The sequence below is a fragment of the Diabrotica virgifera genome, chromosome 1 (assembly GCF_917563875.1).
Source record: "Diabrotica virgifera virgifera chromosome 1, PGI_DIABVI_V3a".
In the NCBI taxonomy this organism is placed as follows: Eukaryota; Metazoa; Arthropoda; class Insecta; order Coleoptera; family Chrysomelidae; genus Diabrotica; species Diabrotica virgifera.
Genome location: NC_065443.1, coordinates 316,763,704 through 316,782,193, shown reverse-complemented (window position 1 = coordinate 316,782,193; position 18,490 = coordinate 316,763,704). Strand labels below are relative to the sequence as shown.

The window sequence follows — 18,490 nt, the reverse complement described above, 5'->3', positions numbered from 1 at the left end:
AGTGACATCCGATATTTTTCATCTTTTGACAAAAGGGACATGTGCCAATTCTTTTGTTAAGATTTTAAATGCACAAGTGCGTCCACTTAAGGCATACTAATCCAATTCAAATTTCAAAAACCTTCTGCCGTCCGATGTTATTTATGAGTTTTTAGTTTTTAGTCTTTAAATTTTTTGCCTATAAAAATTATTTAGTCTGGCATTAAACGTTGAACGCACCACGGGCATTATGGATAATAACCTTGATATCTTAATAACTACAAGACTGTCAAATACATTTCTATTGTTTTAGTTGTAATCAATCTTTAGTTGTTAAAAGAGCGTAGGCGCAAAATTTCGGACCAATAATCTTAAACGTATTCATTTTTTTCGAATCCTGAGAAAACTAATAATTTTTTGGAAAAATTTGAACGCAGAATGAAAGATTACATTATTACCGAGTTCCGAAAGTCCCTTAGAATAAACAAAATGTTTCTTTTGAATGAGATATTTAAAATTAAAAATTACACTCAATATTCTCTTTTCCTTTCACCCCTGTAACTTATTAGAATAAAAATTATAGAAGTCTTCAGGGACTTTCGGCCCTCGGTAATAATGTAATATTTCCTTCTGCGTTTAAATTTTTAAATAACACTTATTAGCTTTCTCAGGACTCGAAAAAATAATGCATTTTAAAAGCATTGACCAGAAATTTTGCGCCTATGCTATTAATGTAGCTGTAGTTTTTTTGTATTGATTTATTTATTATTTATTTTTCTAGTACCTAGTTTTAGGTAGTTATTAGGTACGTTTTAATAAAATAATATTTAAAAGTGTTTTTTTACTTAAATAATTATAATAAATATCACGATCCAAATAATGAAATATTTAGATTGATTTATTTATTTATAATTTACCACTTACGATAATACAAAATACGAATAATATAATAATAGTAAGTAAATAGTATTTACATACATGAATTAGGTAATCAGCTAGGCTGCGAGATTTTCATCTATAAACGAAAATTTTTAATATATGAAACAAAGAATCCAGTAGATTAAAGGGCCGATTTTTCGAACGCTAATCAGAAATGGAATCAACTGATCATTATCAAATATTTAATTACTGTCAATGCCAACGTTGATTGGGTTGCTGAAAACATAATTGATAACAATTATGAGATTAATTGATTAATTAATCAATTATGTTAATAATTGTTACGTTAATTGATAATTAATAATTAATTAATCAATTAATTATGTTAATTATCATAATGATAATTGATTACAATCAACTGATTGGCGTACGAACAACGGATTTTGTTATTTGATGGTTGTTAAGGGGACTTAAAGAATAACATTGGCAACATTGATTTTAATAACAGAATAAGTTGTGACCTAGCGTACCTTTTCTTGACAAATCGGATATTTTTCGAGCGATCATTGGATAATCTAGAGAAATGCGATTGGCAACGCTGCATCAGACACTGCTCTGAAATGGACTTCTTTGTGAAATACAAAGAGATGAAACTAATAGAGGTGGGAAATTATCAATAGAAACCTCTAAATTTACATTACATTACTACTATGGGTAATTCCCACTTTTAGAACACTATATTAAGAGCTAGTTGACTTTAGTCATAAAATTTTACGCATGACGCTAACACGACATTAACATTTTTCAAGGTAGCCACTTGAAGACACTTTGACCTGTCACCCCGGACGACAAGCTAAGATGGCCGCCGCTAGTGACGTCACAATCTTTCGATACTGACACACAAATAAACGTCAAAACATGATAGGGTAGTAGCTGAATATTTGTGAACTGAGTGAATGAGAAAATTGCCTGTTTAATTTTGAAATAAAAAATATTTTAAAAATAAAATCAAAATTATTAACTCTAAATCGTAATCTTTGTTTTTTATGTATTTATGGACAACCTTGCTATCGAACTCACTCATTCTATTAATTCTAACAGCTTTCTTTAAAATTAAAAACATGTTAATGTCATAGGTTGCTATAATTATGACTAAAGTCAACTAGCCCTTAAACTAACGTCTAAAGGTGGGAAACTATCTATATGGTAATGTAATGTAAATGTATAGGTTTCTGTCGATAATTTTCCACCTCTACTAGTAGCTATTTGTTTCGGGCTATATGTATATCTTTATTTTTATTTTCATTTAATACTACTTAATTATTTTAATTATATTTTTTAGAAAAAACATAAAATCGGGTGCTCAAAGAAGCAAAGAATATAGAGACCGTAAAAAAATAAGGAAGTTGCTGGAATCAATCTCTAATTCACATATGGATGCAGTACCAAGGTATTTAAATATCATTTTTATCTTTATATTTTTAATTTCATAGGACAGGCATGGGATGTGTGAGAGAATTTTTGAATAATATTTTGACGTGAAAACTTCTTTAGCGACCTTGTACACATTTTTTTGATGGGGAAGAAGCATTGAACTTAGGGAATAACCGTGAAATTTGTGCATTCTATAAAAATTTTGTGGGGGTTTTGTTCCCTTAACCCCTTCAAATATTTTTTGATATGTTCCAATTAAATTATTATTGTGGTACCATTGAACACAATGTTTTTGAAACTTTTTTTGCCTCTTAGTACTTTTTCGATAAACCAGTTTTTATCATATTTGTTAAAATATTATTTTCATAATAAACTTATCAATATGTACCTATAATCTTACTTAACCATTTGAAAGTATATCTGACCGTCGTAGCAAAGAATTTGGTTATGAGCTGATTTTTCCTATTCAATTTATTACAAATAGAAAGAAATTAAAAAAAAAAACATCAAAAAAACATTGGACATAGTTGTTCCATTTTATCTTTGTTCAAACGTCATGTTTCGTTTTCAAACAAGTTAAATCCAAACATTAAGTGAAACGTACAGTGGCTGATCATATTATTAGAGCCACCTCCGAAAATTTTACTTTTGTTTAATAATGGTATGTAAGTTTTTTCTTTATACGGTCCACGTTGCCTTTGAAACTTTAGAAATGTATGCTATGTTTCTGTTGGAGTGATTAGTATTGAATATTAAAGTTTTTATTTCTGCTATTTTTTCTTGGTGAGATGTCTTTGGATTTTCCATGATGTTCTGGTACCACTAGTGTAACGAACGTGCAACGTTTACTAAATTCACAAAAAATAGTATGACTGTCAAAATATCACTAGAGAGCCATGGAAACTCAGAAAGTTTATTATAACTCTAAACACCAAGAATACAAAATAATAGGCACACGAGTTGCAAGCTAGGCTGGGCAGGACTGACAAACAATGACATATGATTCACGCATTGCCACACATGCGTGTTGCCACTATTGTCAGACTATTTATTGCACTTTCGTAAAGTGTAACAAGACAGCCAAATGGAAACAAATCCATTAATATATGATACAGCTCAATTATATACCCTTCATCTAAAACAGTGGTTCCCAACCTTTTATGTCTGGCGATCCACCTTCTGATGTTTTTCATATTTGCGATCCATCCCTCACTTATTATAATAGAAAAAAATAAGGAGCACGGTCACTGTACGCTACTCAGCTACTGTAAGAGCCACGCCGCGACCCACCTTAAAGCCGCCCGCGACCCACTAGTGGGTCGCGACCCACCGGTTGGGAAACGCTGATCTAAAACATTGAATATTACTTCTTCTTTAGGTGCCGTGTCTGTATTCAGACGTTGGCCGTCATCATGTTTACAATTTTCTGAAATCTCTCTCTATCGGCTGCTGCGCGAAATAATTCTTCTACTGTGCAGCCACACCATTGTCTAATATTACGCAGCCATGAAAGTTTCTTTCGACCAATCCATCTCTTTCCCTCCACTTTTCCTTGTATTATAAGGCGAAGCAGATGGTATTTAGGTCCTCTAATTATATGGCCCAAGTATTCTGTTTTTCTCCTCTTTATGATGCTTATGAGCAGACGTTCCGAATTCATCATTTGAAGAACATCTTCATTGGAAGTGTGCGAAACCCACGATATCTTTAGGATTCTTCCGTGATATTTCGATCCTACTTAGTATCTCTTCATCAGAGTCACAATTTACATTTAACCAGCTGCCAAGGTACTTGAAATGATTTACCCGTTCTAACTCCTCTCCATCAAGAGAAAGCTGACCTTGATCTATATTAATCTTTCCAACTGCCATCCACTTTGTTTTTGAAATGTTGATTTTAAGGCCTCTCCGATAGCTTGCTTCACTGACTAGATTTAGTAGTGTCTGAAGATCTTGTAAATTTTCAGCAAGAATGGCTGTATCGTCAGCGTATCTAATATTGTTGATTACTTCTCCGCCTAGCCTTACTCCCTCTTGTCTGTCATCCAAAGCCTGCCTAAAGATTTCTTCAGAGTACAGATTAAAAAGGGTGGGTGATAAAACACAACCTTGTCGTACTCCACGTTTTATCGGCAGTTTTTCAGTACGACTGTCTCCAATTTGGATAGAGGCTACTTGATTGTAATATAAGTATTTCAGCAGTCTTATATCGTAGTGGTCAAGTCCTGCTGCCTGCAGGCAATCGAAAAGTGTATCATGTTGTACTCGGTCGAATGCCTTCTCGAAGTCGATGAAACAAACATAAACGTTCTTTCGGAATTCACAAAATAGTGCTTCTCTAGTTCCTAGACCATTTCTAAATCCAAATTGCTTATTACCCATTCTAGTTTCGCACAGAAGGAATACTCGGTTTTGTATAATACGTAAAAGTATCTTAAGTGTGTGACTCATCAAACTGATTAGTCTAAAATCGCTGCATTTGGTGGGCCTGCTTTTCTTTGGTAATGTTATAAACAGTGACTCCAACCAATCATCTGGTATTTTTCCTTCGTTGTAAATTTTGTTAAAGAAAGTAAAGTAGGTAATGTTTTCCTCATCCAAAAGTTTAAGTAGCTCAACAGGGATTTGATCTGGTCCAGGTGCTTTATTGTTTTTGGCTTGTTGTATTGCTTTTATGACTTCTGACTTCAGTATACTGGGACCTCTGTCTAATTGGTTGTCACAGGTAGTATTTGGGGCATTTTCTCGAGAAGCATCGTCAAAAAGGTCACTGATGTGTCTCTCCCATTCTTTGCACTGTTGTTCGTGATCACAAATTTTTCCGTCTGCGGTTTTAAGTACGTGAGCATTTTTCTGTTTTCTAATTCCGGAGGTATATTTAAGTTTCTTGTGGAGGTTGAAACTGTCATGCTTTTTTTGGAGGTCTTCTATTTCTTTACATGAATTCTCGAGCCAGGATTCTTTGGCCTGTTTAATTTTTCTTTTTATGAGTTTGTTAATTTCACGGTATTTGATAATATTTCTCTTTTTGTATTTTCGTCGAACTTCCATCAAGTCTAGAATTTCTTGGTTCATCCATTCATTTTTTGCCAACATTGTAGGTGTTTTTAAAGATTCCCTTACGTCCTCTAAAATCGAGTTTTGAATATCGTACCAACATTCGTTAATAGTTCTTTTTTCGTTTGGTATATTTGATATTCTGTGCATTTTACTATTTATCTGCTGTGCTATGTGTTCACGCGTTTGGGTGTTTTTAAGGGGGTCGAGATATATCGTACTAGGCTTAGTTGGCTTTGTTAGTTTCTTTAATTTAATTTGTATGTTGGAGCAGAGTAAATTATGATTTGAGTTTATGTCGGCGCCGGGGTAAGTTCTTACATCTTTAATATTGTTCCGAAATCGATGGTTTATTACGATGTAGTCTATTTGATTCCGTACTATTTTACCTTGATGTCCATCTTGAGGGGATTTCCACGTGTAGAGACGCCTTTCTGGAAGTTGAAACCAGGTATTTGTAATGACGAAGTCATTTTCTTGGCAGAATTCTATTAGACGCTCACCTCTTTGATTTCTCTCTCCCAAGCCGAACTTTCCGGTGATGTTTTGTGTCATCTTTTGTCCAACTTTAGCGTTAAAGTCTCCCATAATTATTGTTGTTTCGTGTTTCTTTGTTGTTTTTAGCACTTCTTCTATTTGATGGTAGCATTCTTCAATTTTCTGCTCATCTGCATCTGTAGTGGGAGCATAAACTTGGATGATATTTATATTTACAGGTTTAGCATTCAGCTGTATTAAAATTACTCTGTCTGACATTTGGATGAAGTTAGTCACATATTCACTAATATGCTGTTTCATAATTATTGCTACTCCGTTTCGATGCATATGGTCTTGATTTCCAGAAAAATAAACGGCGTATCCGTGTGCTATGAAATTCCCCGTATTTGGCCATCTTGTTTCACATACCCCCATGATAGTAATGTTTAGTCTGTCCATTTCAGAGAGTAGATTTCTCAGCTTACCGGCTTCATATAAAGTTGTTACATTCCAAGTAGCTATTTTATACGGATTCTTCATTTTCATCTTATGTCTGGTGATGTTTTGCTCACAGGGATTTCGCTGGCTAGCGACCTGGGAAGCCCTGTGGTTTAATTTTGTATTCCTTCCCCTGCCGGATCTTGAGTTCCGCAGCCCATGATCAGTAATGTTATTCGTTTCACTAATTGATTTCACGATAACTTTACTAGGGATTATAATCCCTAGTAATAATATCCCTAGTGATAATAATTATGAATATTACTAGGTGGCTCTAATAATATGATCACGCACTGTATATCGATGTGTAATATCATTGATATGTACTGTCAATGTAATAATTAGGAAATGGCTATTATCCCGGTGGACGTATTTTATAAAATTATTTTATTGAAGTGTTTAATCTTTTTTCACTATTGAGGAGATTGATGGACTCAACAGTAAACAGCTTGAACATCACACCGACTATTACTAGTATAAAGATAAATATAGAACTATAATAAATACGTTGGTGACGTTGGACATCCCTGTAGTAGTCCTTTTGTAGTTTTGAAATTGGCAACTATCTTGTTTCCGACTTTTATATTGCATACTTCATTTCCCCTGTATATGTTTTTGATTGATTGTGTTAAGTTAGCTGGTTATTTTAATTACCTATTGGATTATTTTAATAATTATATTATTTTAGAAAAATCACGAAGACGGCCGCTCAGAGAGGCAAAGAATATAGAGAACGTAAAAAAATGAGGAAGTTGCTTGAATCAACCCCTAATTCGCACATTGATGAAGTACCGAGGTATTTTTAAATATCATTTATATTTTAATCTTACATTCATTTTAATCTTACAATTTTAATATTATAAAAGTGTACAACTTAATTGTAATGTTCTATATTAATGGAATAAATACAGTCGGAAAGATGGTAGAATACCCATGAACGATCACATCAATCACTTATTTTGCATTTGCTGTCTTTTTCTATAATTGACCAACGTTAAGTAGGAAGTGACAGAAAAAAGGTACGTCGGTGATTGTACTCATTTATAACATTTATTCTAGTTGTTGATAGATGGCGTTATAATAAAAAAATGATTATAATCTGTACAATTTATTTACAATTCATACGACTATACAAATCAAACAACAAACCTTTTTATAAACGCAATAAACACGTTTGATTTGATTTTATACCAAATTGCAATCATATTATAATAAATCATTTTTTCCGATTATAGCGTTATCTACGAACAACTAGAATAAATGTCATAAATGTGCATAATCATAGATGTACCTTTTTTCTGTCACTTGTGACGCACTGAAAAAAGCCTCTGAGAGTAAGTGTATTTTTGAAGGTGATCGCTACCGCATGTCGCGCTTCTCTGAAATCTTTCATTTATATCTTGTATTCTCAGTCGGGTTTTTGTTTGGTTTCAATTTATTGATTTTATATTCCTTGTCTCCCAAATCCACGTATAGTTGTGTATCAATTTATGTGATAAGTATCCATTTAAGATTCTGAAGTGATTGTGCTTGCATAAATCCAAGAATCTTACACCATTGATATTTTTAACATGTTTTTTGTTTTTTAAGTACTATGGAGTTGGCCCAATACCTTCTAGAGCGACAACAAGAAGAGAGCAATAGGCGAAGAGGAGAGCAAACTGGACAAATTCCTCAAGCAATATCGAGTAGTCTACAAAGTTCAAGTCCGCATACGCAAAACCAACGACTATACTACGAAAGGCACAAAGAAGAAATAAACAGGTACAGAAGAGAAGGGAGTATCGAGGATAAGAACCTAAAACCTCTTCCTGCTAGCGCAGCTGAACGTATGCGTAAATATCGAGAGCGACACAAAGAAGAAATAAATAGGCGCAAGAGAGAGGAAAGGTTAAATAATCAAAATCTCAAGCCTCCTCCTGCTACTGCAGCTGAACGTATGCGTAGATATCGAGAGCGGCACAAAGAAGAACTAAACAACCGCAAGAAAGAGGAAAGGCTGAAGAATAAAAATCCCAAGTCACTGCCTGCTACAGCAGCTGAACGAAATCGAAAGTATCGGGAACGAAACAAACAAGAAATTAATAAAAAAAGAAGAAACAGTAGGCGAGTAAATCTTCTTTGTTTTGTGTAGACATGACTATTTTTTTCAATGTGCCTCCAGTAAGTTGCCTTTCCATCGTTTTCGCGGTTTTCCCATTGATCGTTTTCCTAACTGTCTCTCGCCGTCCTTACTACTCTATTTCTTGTCATTCGGCTTATGTGGTCGTTCCATTCTACTCTTCTGTTTTTTTACCCAGTTATTAATGTTGCTCATCTTCCATCTTCGTCGTATATCTGCACTTCAAGCTCTGTCTCGTAGTGTCTTACCATCGATTTTTCATCTCTGCTGTCTCTAGCATTTAGGTCCTCTCTGTATCAGGTCGTGTTTCTGCCGCGTATGTCATTATTGTTCTGATGACTGTTTTGTAAATTCTGCCTTTCATTTCTTTTCCGATATTTTTATTTCTCCATATTGTGTCGTTCAGGCAACCTACGGCTCTGTTTGTTCTATTCACTTGATTTTCCACTTCTGTTTTGAGCTTTCCGTAGCTAGATAGTGTGATGTGTAGATATTTAAATTCAATCACTTGTTCTATTATCTGAACTTCCAGCTCCAATTTACATCTTAGTACATTTGCTGTTAACTATGGATCTTGTCTTTTTTGCAAAATTAACATGTTAAATTTTCTGGCGGTTATATTAAATTGGTGCAACATAGCATATACGGTGTAAATAATCTTTGCTTAGATTTAGGATGGTATAACCAGACCCAAACCCAGACATCCAGAGTGAAAGTTATCCTCCAACACCAAATTGTTCTATATGGTTCACATAATGTTCAGAAAAAAGTCACACCGTTTTAAGCGTCGGGTTTGTAAAATTCGTAGTTTTTTAAGTTTTTCATCAATATTTCTTAAACTATACGGTTTAGCATGAACAACCTTCTGTACAAAATTGTTCTACGTTAAATTTGAAATAAAAAAGGTCGTATGCATAATCCTTCTAAAATGAACGGTTCCAAAGTTACGGAGGTAGCAAAGTAATAATTATTGCAAAAAAGGAATAACTCAAACGTCCAAAATAAAAGTTTTCCTCCAACACCAAATTGTTCTATATGGTCCACATATTGTTCAGTAAAAAGTTACACCATTTTGAGCGTCCGGTGGGGGGGGGGGGGGGGGGAATGGTAGAGAAGTGGGTAAATTAGTAGTTTTTTTACGTTTTTCGTCAATATTTCTAAAACATATATCTATTTCTAGCGTACACAATGTTCTATAAAAAAAATGGTCTACATAAAATTTAAAACAAGAAAGGTCTTATACATAATTGTTATAAAATCAACTCTTCTAGAGTTACGGAAGGTGAAAAATGATGGTTTTCGATACTTTTTATATTTTTTGGGCAATTTATAATATTATTACCTACTGATGAAAGAAATTTTCTTTAACAGAATTGTGTTTTGTAAATAAAATTTGCTATTTCAGTGGCCGATGGTATGTTAGTGATAAGCCCTTAAAGAAACGTCAACCTCACCACCCAAAATCATCATCAATTGTCGAAAAAATAAAAAAAGTATCGAAAACTTCCACTTTTCACCCTCCGTAACTCTGGAACCGTTGATTTTATAACAATTATGTATAGGACCTTGTTTTAAATTTTATGTATAACATTTTGACTAGAACGTTGTTTATGTTAAACCATAGTTTTAGAAATATTGACGAAAAACGTAAAAAACTACTAATTTACCGACTTCTTTCCCATCTCCCCCCACACCGGGCGCTCAAAATGGTGTAACTTTTTACTGAACAATAAGTGGACCATATAGAACAATTTGGTGTTGGAGGAAAACTTTTACTTTGGATGTTCGGGTTAGGCATTTTTTGGACCAATTATTATACTATTCTACCTCCGTAACTTTGGAACCGTTCATTTTATAATGATTATACATAGGACCTTCTTTATTTCAAATTTAATGTAGAACATTTTGTATAAAAGGTTGTTCATACTAAACCGCATAGTTTTAGAAATATTAACGAAAAACGTAAAAAACTACGAATTTACCGATTTCTCCCCCCTCCCCCCCCCAACGCGACGAAAAAATGGTGTGACTTTTTATGAACATTATGTGGACCATATAGAACAATTTGGTGTTGGAGGAAAACTTTCACATTGGATGTCTGGGTTATGCCATCTTGTGAATCAATTGTATCATACTAATAGTATTGCATCGTCTGCATAGCAGATTATTTTAAGTTGCTTTCTCCCATTTGGTATCCTTTTTTATTTCATACCTTTTTTATTATTTCATCTATGATCAGGTTGAAAAATAGAGGACTTAGGGAATCCCCCTGTCTTATCCCATTGTCAGCTTCACATGGTTAGTTAGTTCTTCTACTTTTACTGTGTTATTTTGACAGATGTTTTCGATCGTTTTAATAATTATTCCTAGAGGTACCTCTCTTGCGTTCAATAAATGGATAGCGTCCTTTAATTTGACCCTATAAAATGCCTTCTGAAGATCCACGAAACATAAATATGTCGGTTTGTTGTATTCTAATGACTTCTCTTGAACCTGCCTCATTATAAATATAGCGTCGGTGCATGATCATCCCGACCGAAAATCTTGTTGTTCTTCTGCTTATGTTATAATTTTATTCAGTTTGTGGTTATCACTTTGATTGTTAATTATGTGTTAATTAAATTAATTCCTCTGTAATTTTCAGTGCCCGATTTGTCTCCCTTTTTGAAGAGAGTATTGGAATACTTGATCTCCATTCTTGTGGTATTCTGTTATTTGTTTGATTGTTTTAGTAGTTGTTTGGTCAGATCTGGTCCTTCGTAGTTTAGGCATTCATTAGATATTCTGTCCTTTCCTGGTGATTTTCTATTTTTTTATTTCCTTAGTGCTTCCTTTACCTCTGCTTCTTCAATGTTTATTTCTTCGTTTGTAGTCACTTCAGCTGTTGGTGGTTCACTATCGTCACCTTTAGCAAATAGAGATCAAAAGTAGTCTGCCCATATGTGTCCTTCTGAATATGTTTGGTTTTTATTACTTCGTTCATCTCTTTTCGTTGTTCATCATTCTCCATATTTCCTTTTGTGTTGCGTAAAAGTCGTGTTTCATCTGTTTTGAGACGCTTTCCCAGAGTTCCTTTTTTATTTGTCTGACTAAAGTGTTTGTTCCGTTTCTTATTCGTTTATATTATTTTATTGTTTTCTTCTATACACCCATACCTCGCTATACGGCCGCTCTTTATACGGCATTTCGCTATAACGGCTCTCGGTTTTCGATATACGGCCTAAAATGTCTCGCTATAACGGCTAACCGGAGAGAAAATTTTTGAAATTTGCAATTAAAAAGAAGACATTAAAATATATTTCCATTTTGAAAAAAATATGGCCAGAATGTGGAAAAGTACACATCCTTCTGAAGCAGAAGTTAATATCCTTCTTGACATTAGGCCAAACATTTTGTATCTAGCACATAATATAGTCTCGACTTAAAGGTTTAAACGAACGCGATGTGCTTGATCTACTTGGAGCTGATAGGGAACCCGCTTCATTTGAAGAGCTCATTCAGTTGTAAACAGAACTGGCACTTGATGAAGAGACAGAGCCTGTTGTTTTCAAACAGCTAACATCAAAACATTTGTCGAAAGAAGCTTTTCCTATTTCGAACAAGGAATAAATATCCTTCTTGAAAATGATCCTGACGTCGAATGTAAGGTGAAAGTTTCTCGAGGAATTAGCTGTTATAAATAACTGAAAAAGGAAATTGACAACATGTCAACACAAACAATGTTGGACAATTTTGTTAAGCCAGGTCTATCCTTACCAGCGAAAAATGATGACGGCAGTCATCTGCAGGTTACCATTTTTTCATCGTTCTTCAGATTAAAGCCATTTAAAAAAATGTGTGCATACATACACATATTTTATGTAACGTGAAGTTGTTTCATTTGTGTTTACAGATTTTTGTTGGTTTTTGGAGTATGTTACATGTGACATATTTAACAAATTTGGAGCCGATCCCATTGAATTTATATGAATTTGTATTAGAATAATTGATTCGTTATACGGCTTTTCGCTTTGCGGCCAAGTTTTGTGGAACGTATCTAGGCCGTAAAGCGAGGTATGGGTGTATTGTAAAAATACTTTTTTTTTATTTTGTTCACATTTTATCTCCATGTCCTCTCTAAACCATGGGGTTTTCTTTTTTGATGTTATTTATCATTCGTTACTTTCCTCTCTCCAAGTGCTTCTGTTGGTGTGTTAATTATGTTACCTTTGAGTTTTTCCAAGCTTTCCTCGATGTTATGGTTTTCTAATATTAGTCTAGTAAAATAAAATTACACTACATGTAAATCAAAATGTAAATTCGTACAGGTTGAAACAAATTTTATATCAAAGTTTAGGTGAGTACAAAAGATATTTTCAAGAAAGTATCCAAATCATACAAGGGGATCATTGTTTAAATAATTAAAAAGGGGTCATTTTTGCAAAAAAATTACTTTTTTAACTGCTGAGGTTATTCAATTACCAATGAAGTTCTATATGATTGTTTTCTGCAAAGCTGAAGGGTAAATCTTTCACATAAGACTTACTAAATTAAATGTGACCCCTATTTATTTAAACAATTATACATGAAACTTTAAAAATAAATTTGCAAAAAATTATTTTTAGCGTTTTAAATAAGCACTATAAAATATCTTATTTTACAGGAAAAGTTGCGCTATGTTATCAGTATTAACCAAAAAAATTGGTCCACAAATATTTAATATTTTTTGAGATATTGAATTTGTTTATTAAATGTTACTCTATTTTCAATTGCAAAAACGCGGTTGTTGCCAGGGAAATATTCACCTGTATTAAATCTTATTATTTTTATTTTTATGTATATTTTCGATAAATGTATTGATAAATTCAAACTTTTATTAAACTTCTCCCTAAAATGGCATTTGAAAATATTCAAATTTGTTTATAATTTGTTTTTTTAATAACGTCGCGGGGATTAAATATTTTGAAATGCCGTTTCGATAATTGGGTTAATGGAAATTTTTCACTAATTAACAAATTGTTTTGTATTTTTTTCTTCTTCTTTTTTTTTGTGTTATATTACTACGGGCCCTTTTAGTGTTAAGTTTCATTAAGAATGTCGAATCTCTAAGTTGTAGATTCTAGACCTAAAAATATTAAGATTGGTCTAAAATCACTTAAGGTACTAGTACACTTTATAGGACCAAAAATAATCATTCTTTTCAAGAATTTTTTTCTCAGAAACTTTATTACAAATGAACATAAAACTTTTTACATATTAATCTCTAACTCTTAGAGAGTACAAAAAATATATCTTTTTTTTATTTATGCATGTACACTAATATTGTAGAGGGCGCAAAAGTCGAGGCCTCGAAAAATGATGGCGGACAGTTAATCTCAGGATTGGGATATCTGAAACAAAAAAATAGTACGGCATTTGAAAAAGAAAGGTTTCCTACGTGACAATTTACCACAATTTAACCAAAAAATAAAAGATATATATTTTTAACCATGAAAAACTGAAGAAAAACGGGCGATTTTTTCACAAAAATTTTTCAAATTTCCGTAAAATCTTTCTTTTGCGGAATTTTTCACTAACGGTGGTAAATTGTCACGTAAGAAACCTTCCTTTTTCAAATGCCGTACGATTTTTTTGTTTCAGATATCCCAATCCTGAGATTAACTGTCCGCCATCGGAGCTACTTTTTTTCGAGGCCTCGACTTTGGCGCCCTCTACAATATTAGTGTAAGTACACAAATAAAAAAAGATATATTTTTTGTATTCTTTAAGAAATAGATATTAATATGTAAAAAGGTAATGTTCATTTTTAATAAAGGTTCTGAGAAAAAAAATCTTGAAAAAATGCTTATTTTTGGACTTCTAAAGTGTACTAGTACCTTAAATAAAATGTGGCTACTTACTGAGTTACAGGGTGTTTTATTTAAAAATTTAAAAATTGTTTTTACCAAGTACTTTCAAACTATTTGACGTATCCTTATCAAACTTTGCAGAAAGTGTGGGTACTATACAGTCTACTAAATTGTGATAAATAAAAGTTTCTAGCTACTAACAGAGGCGTACGACAGGCGATAGTTAATGGTTGACCCTTCCCAAATTCTACGCCACTGAGGGAATTACTACTTTAGCGAAATTTTTCGATTCTCCAATACTTTCCATGAAAATAATATACTCTTTACTGGTAACGATTAAGTCATTAGTTTTCGAGATATTGGACGTTAAAAATGAAACGGCATAGTTATTTTGATTCATTCATTCATTCATTTTAAACTGCCAATATCTCTCAAACTGATGACTTTATCGATACCAATAAGGTTATTTACATACAAAGTATTGGAGAATCGAAAAATTTCGCTAAAATAGTAATTCACTCAGTGGCGTAGAATTTGAGAAGGGTCAATCATTCACTATCCCATGTCGTACGCCTCTGGCACTAGCTAGACACGTTTATTAATTACAATTTAGTAGTACGTATAATAGCCACACTTTCTGCCAAGTATGATAAGAATACGTCAAATAGTTTTAAAGTACTTAATAACAATAATTTTTAAATTTTTAAATAAAACACCCTGAAAGTCAGTAAGTAGCCACATTTTATTTAAGAGATTTTAGTTAAATCTTAATATTTTTAGGTCTAGTAGATTCTAGATTCTAACTCAGAGATTCGACATTCTTAATAAAATTTAACCCTAAAAGGTAATATAACTCCAAGAAAAAAAGAAGAGGAAAAAACGACAAAAAATTTTGTTAATTAGTGAAAAATTCCAAGGAACCCAATTATCAAAACGGCATTTCTAGATACTTAATCCCGCGACGTTATTAAAAAAACAAATTATAAACAAAGTTGAATAATTTTCAAATGCCATTTTACGGGGGAGTTTAATTATAATTTGAATTTATCAATACATTTATCGAAAATATACATAAAAATAATGAGATCTTAAGCAGGTGAATATTTCTTTGGCAACAACCGCGTTTTTGCAATTGAAAATATAGTAACATTTAATAAACAAATTCAATATCTCAAAAAATATTAAATATTTTTCGACCAATTTTTTTTTTATTAATACTGATAACATAGCGCAACTTTTCCTGTAAAATAAGATATTTTATAGTGCTTATTTAAAACGCTAAAAATATTTTTTTGCAAATTTGTTTTTAAAGTTTTATATACACGTATTTAAATAAATAGGGGGTCAAATTTAATTTAGAAAGTCTTATGTGAAATATTTACCCTTCAACTTTGCAGAAAAAAATCCCATATACCTTCATTAATAAGCGAATTACCCCAGCAGTTAAAAAAGTAATTTTTTGCAAAAATGACCCCTTTTTAATTATTTAAACAATGATCCCTTTGTATGATTTGGATACTTTCCTGAAAATATCTTTTGTACAGACCTAAACTTTGCTATAAAATTTGTTTTAACCTGTACGAGTTTACATTTTGACTTTTTTTTATTTTATTAGGCTATATTCAATTCTCAGCAGTCTTCCCTGATATTCTTTTTCTGTATAAGTATTCCGTGGATTCCTTATTTAGTCATTTGACTCTGATTTTTGTTTGTGTTTTAGGCGAATAAATAAAGAATTGAATTCACAGCACAAAGAGAAGATTAAGGTCACAGGACAAAATGCAGAAGCAGCATCGACCGATCAAAAAAGTTGAGATACTGAAAGTAGCTTAGTTGCCGGTTATCAAATCATTCCTTAAATTCTTAAATATGCTGTAACAGAGCTTCAACAGCTATTACTCCAGGTTGTGAAGCTCCAGTAAGAAAAAAAGTGGTTCTGATTCGGTTTCTTTGCGGATTCCTGTTCAAAAATGTACCCTTTAAACAAATCTGAAGGGTGCCGGGTGAAATTGTTTGAACAATTTTTTTAAACAAATTCCAAAACTGACTTTTTTGACCTTGGAAAAGATTTTTAAGTTTTTTTGGGTCGTTCCAAATAAAAAAGGTCTGTTGTTCTTTTTACCTATAGTGCTATAGTTGATAGTTTTCGGGTTATAACCAATTGAAAACTCAAAATTAAAAAAATATTATTATTCATTTATTTTTATTAATTATCCAGATTTAGCCATACGGCTCTCACTCCCTCTAAGAGGAAAATTGACTCATCCCAGATACCTACGGTATCAAAAGGGTTGAGCTCTGGTGGGACTCTCGTGTTATCGATTCCTAGGTGACTTGGTATGCAGGTGTATCTCCCAAAAATTTTCGTACACGTACATGTGGCCGTTGAGATTAGTACAACTTTCTGCATGGTCTTTGTTATATTAATATACATAATATATTAATTAATCATATTAATTATTATAATATAATTTATTAATTTTGAGTTTGCCAAGTGCCTAAATTGAAGTTTTCAATTCAATTTTAAGATTCTAAAGAATAATCGGGGCTTGCTTTAATTTTGACCATTGTTTTTTAATCGTTAATTATGCGTGTCCAATCGATTTTGAAACCATCACGGCGCGCCTCACTATATAGTGCGTCTCTGACGTGATAGAGATGGTTGGATGACGTGGAAGACGACCTCAAAACCTTGAATATAAGACAATGGAGGAGAATGGCCCAAGAGAGAGCTGAATGGAAAGATAGAGCCAGACAGGCAAAGACCCATCCAGGGTTATGATGCCAAAAGAACAAGAAGATATGTATAAGTGCGACAGAGACTACCATATCGGTAGTGTGACGCTCCCAGGCGACTTAAAAATCAAGTGCGCGAGCATAATTAACTATTAAAAAGCATATCATTTGGCTCTACAGCTCTATGCGATTCTTGGCCGCGTTTACTATTTCCCTTCATTGTTGTCGGTCCTGAGCAGCTATTTCCTATTGCTGCGCAGAGGTGTAACCATGATCCTAAAGGGGGTGGGGTTACAATTACTTGATGGTCTCTGGTAGGTATATAATAGTAATGGTGTAAGCGTATAGAGCTCAAAGTACATCCAAATGGGGGAGGGTTATAACCCCAAACCTCCCCCCCTGGTTACGCCTATGTTGCTGTACTCCTATTTTGCGTAGATCACTGGCTACTGCGTCCTTCCATCTCTTTCTTGGGCTACCAACTGACCTTTTGCCATCGGGTCTTTCCCAGAATGTGGCGTTCGTCACTCGATCTTAGCACGTGGCCCGCGTATCGTATTCGGTTTGCTTTAATGTCGATTGTATTAAAAAACAACGGTCTAAATTAAAATAAGCCATGATTCCTCTTTAGAATCTTGAAGTTGAATGTTTAAACTTCAATTTAGGCATTTGGCAACCTCAAAAATAATAATTTACATATTTATGGGTTTTCAAACCTCGAAATACGTATTTTCGCATTTTTCAGGTTTTAAATCGCTCATAACTCAAAAACTATCAACTATAGAGAAAAATCACAAAATACATTTTTTTGTTTAGATCGACCCCGAAAACCCTAATGTTTTCCGAGACAGAACAAAGGTGAATTTTGGCATTTGTTTAAAAAATTTCTGCCCAAAAATTTCGTCCGGCATCCTTCAGATTTGTTTAAAGGGGACATTTTTCCTACGGGACCGGCCTCACAGCCTAGACTGTAATGTTACAAAAATCATAGAAGATACAAAAAAACATGCCGTAAGGTTATGTATGTATACTGATACTGTTATAAGAAGAATAAATTATATTATTATGTTTTTTTTATTTATTTTACTTTAAATATAGAATCCAGGCCAGGCCTATTTTACCACTAGGCCCGTGAGGCAGCTGCCTCGGGACCGCATTTAATGGGGTTCGGAAAGTTCAAAAATTTTTTTGAAGTTATACTTCTTTAGGCGCGATTTCATTGAGGGTGAAATTTTATTAATCTGCGCGCATACGCACACAGGCAGTATGGAGTTCGTTACTAAATGTTTTAATTTATGTATTAATCAGTCCAGAAAAGGTGTGGAAAGAATATATTAGTGTTTTTAAATATATTTTTCTACAAACGTATTAAAAATGCAATTTATAGCACTCCATAGGAGCGTTAAAAATGGCACTAAAATTTAAGGCACTGCAGCTAAAACTGAATTGTCAAATTGTGAAACGTCAAAATATTTATATTT

General features: G+C 33.2%; 1 protein-coding gene across 3 annotated transcripts in view; it reads left to right on the top strand.

Annotated features, from left to right (window-relative positions):
- Positions 1–18,079, top strand: part of LOC126879249 (trichohyalin) — a 31,726-nt gene extending 13,647 nt beyond the window's left edge. For all 3 annotated transcript variants that reach the window (XM_050642310.1, XM_050642312.1, XM_050642311.1), the window contains 4 exons: positions 2,201–2,308; positions 7,012–7,119; positions 7,914–8,429; positions 15,994–18,079. In XM_050642310.1, the coding sequence (XP_050498267.1) occupies positions 2,201–2,308; positions 7,012–7,119; positions 7,914–8,429; positions 15,994–16,087 (826 nt within the window). In that variant the 3' untranslated portion in view covers positions 16,088–18,079. The remainder of the gene's footprint in view (positions 1–2,200; positions 2,309–7,011; positions 7,120–7,913; positions 8,430–15,993) is intronic.
- The last annotated feature ends 411 nt before the right edge of the window (positions 18,080–18,490 follow it).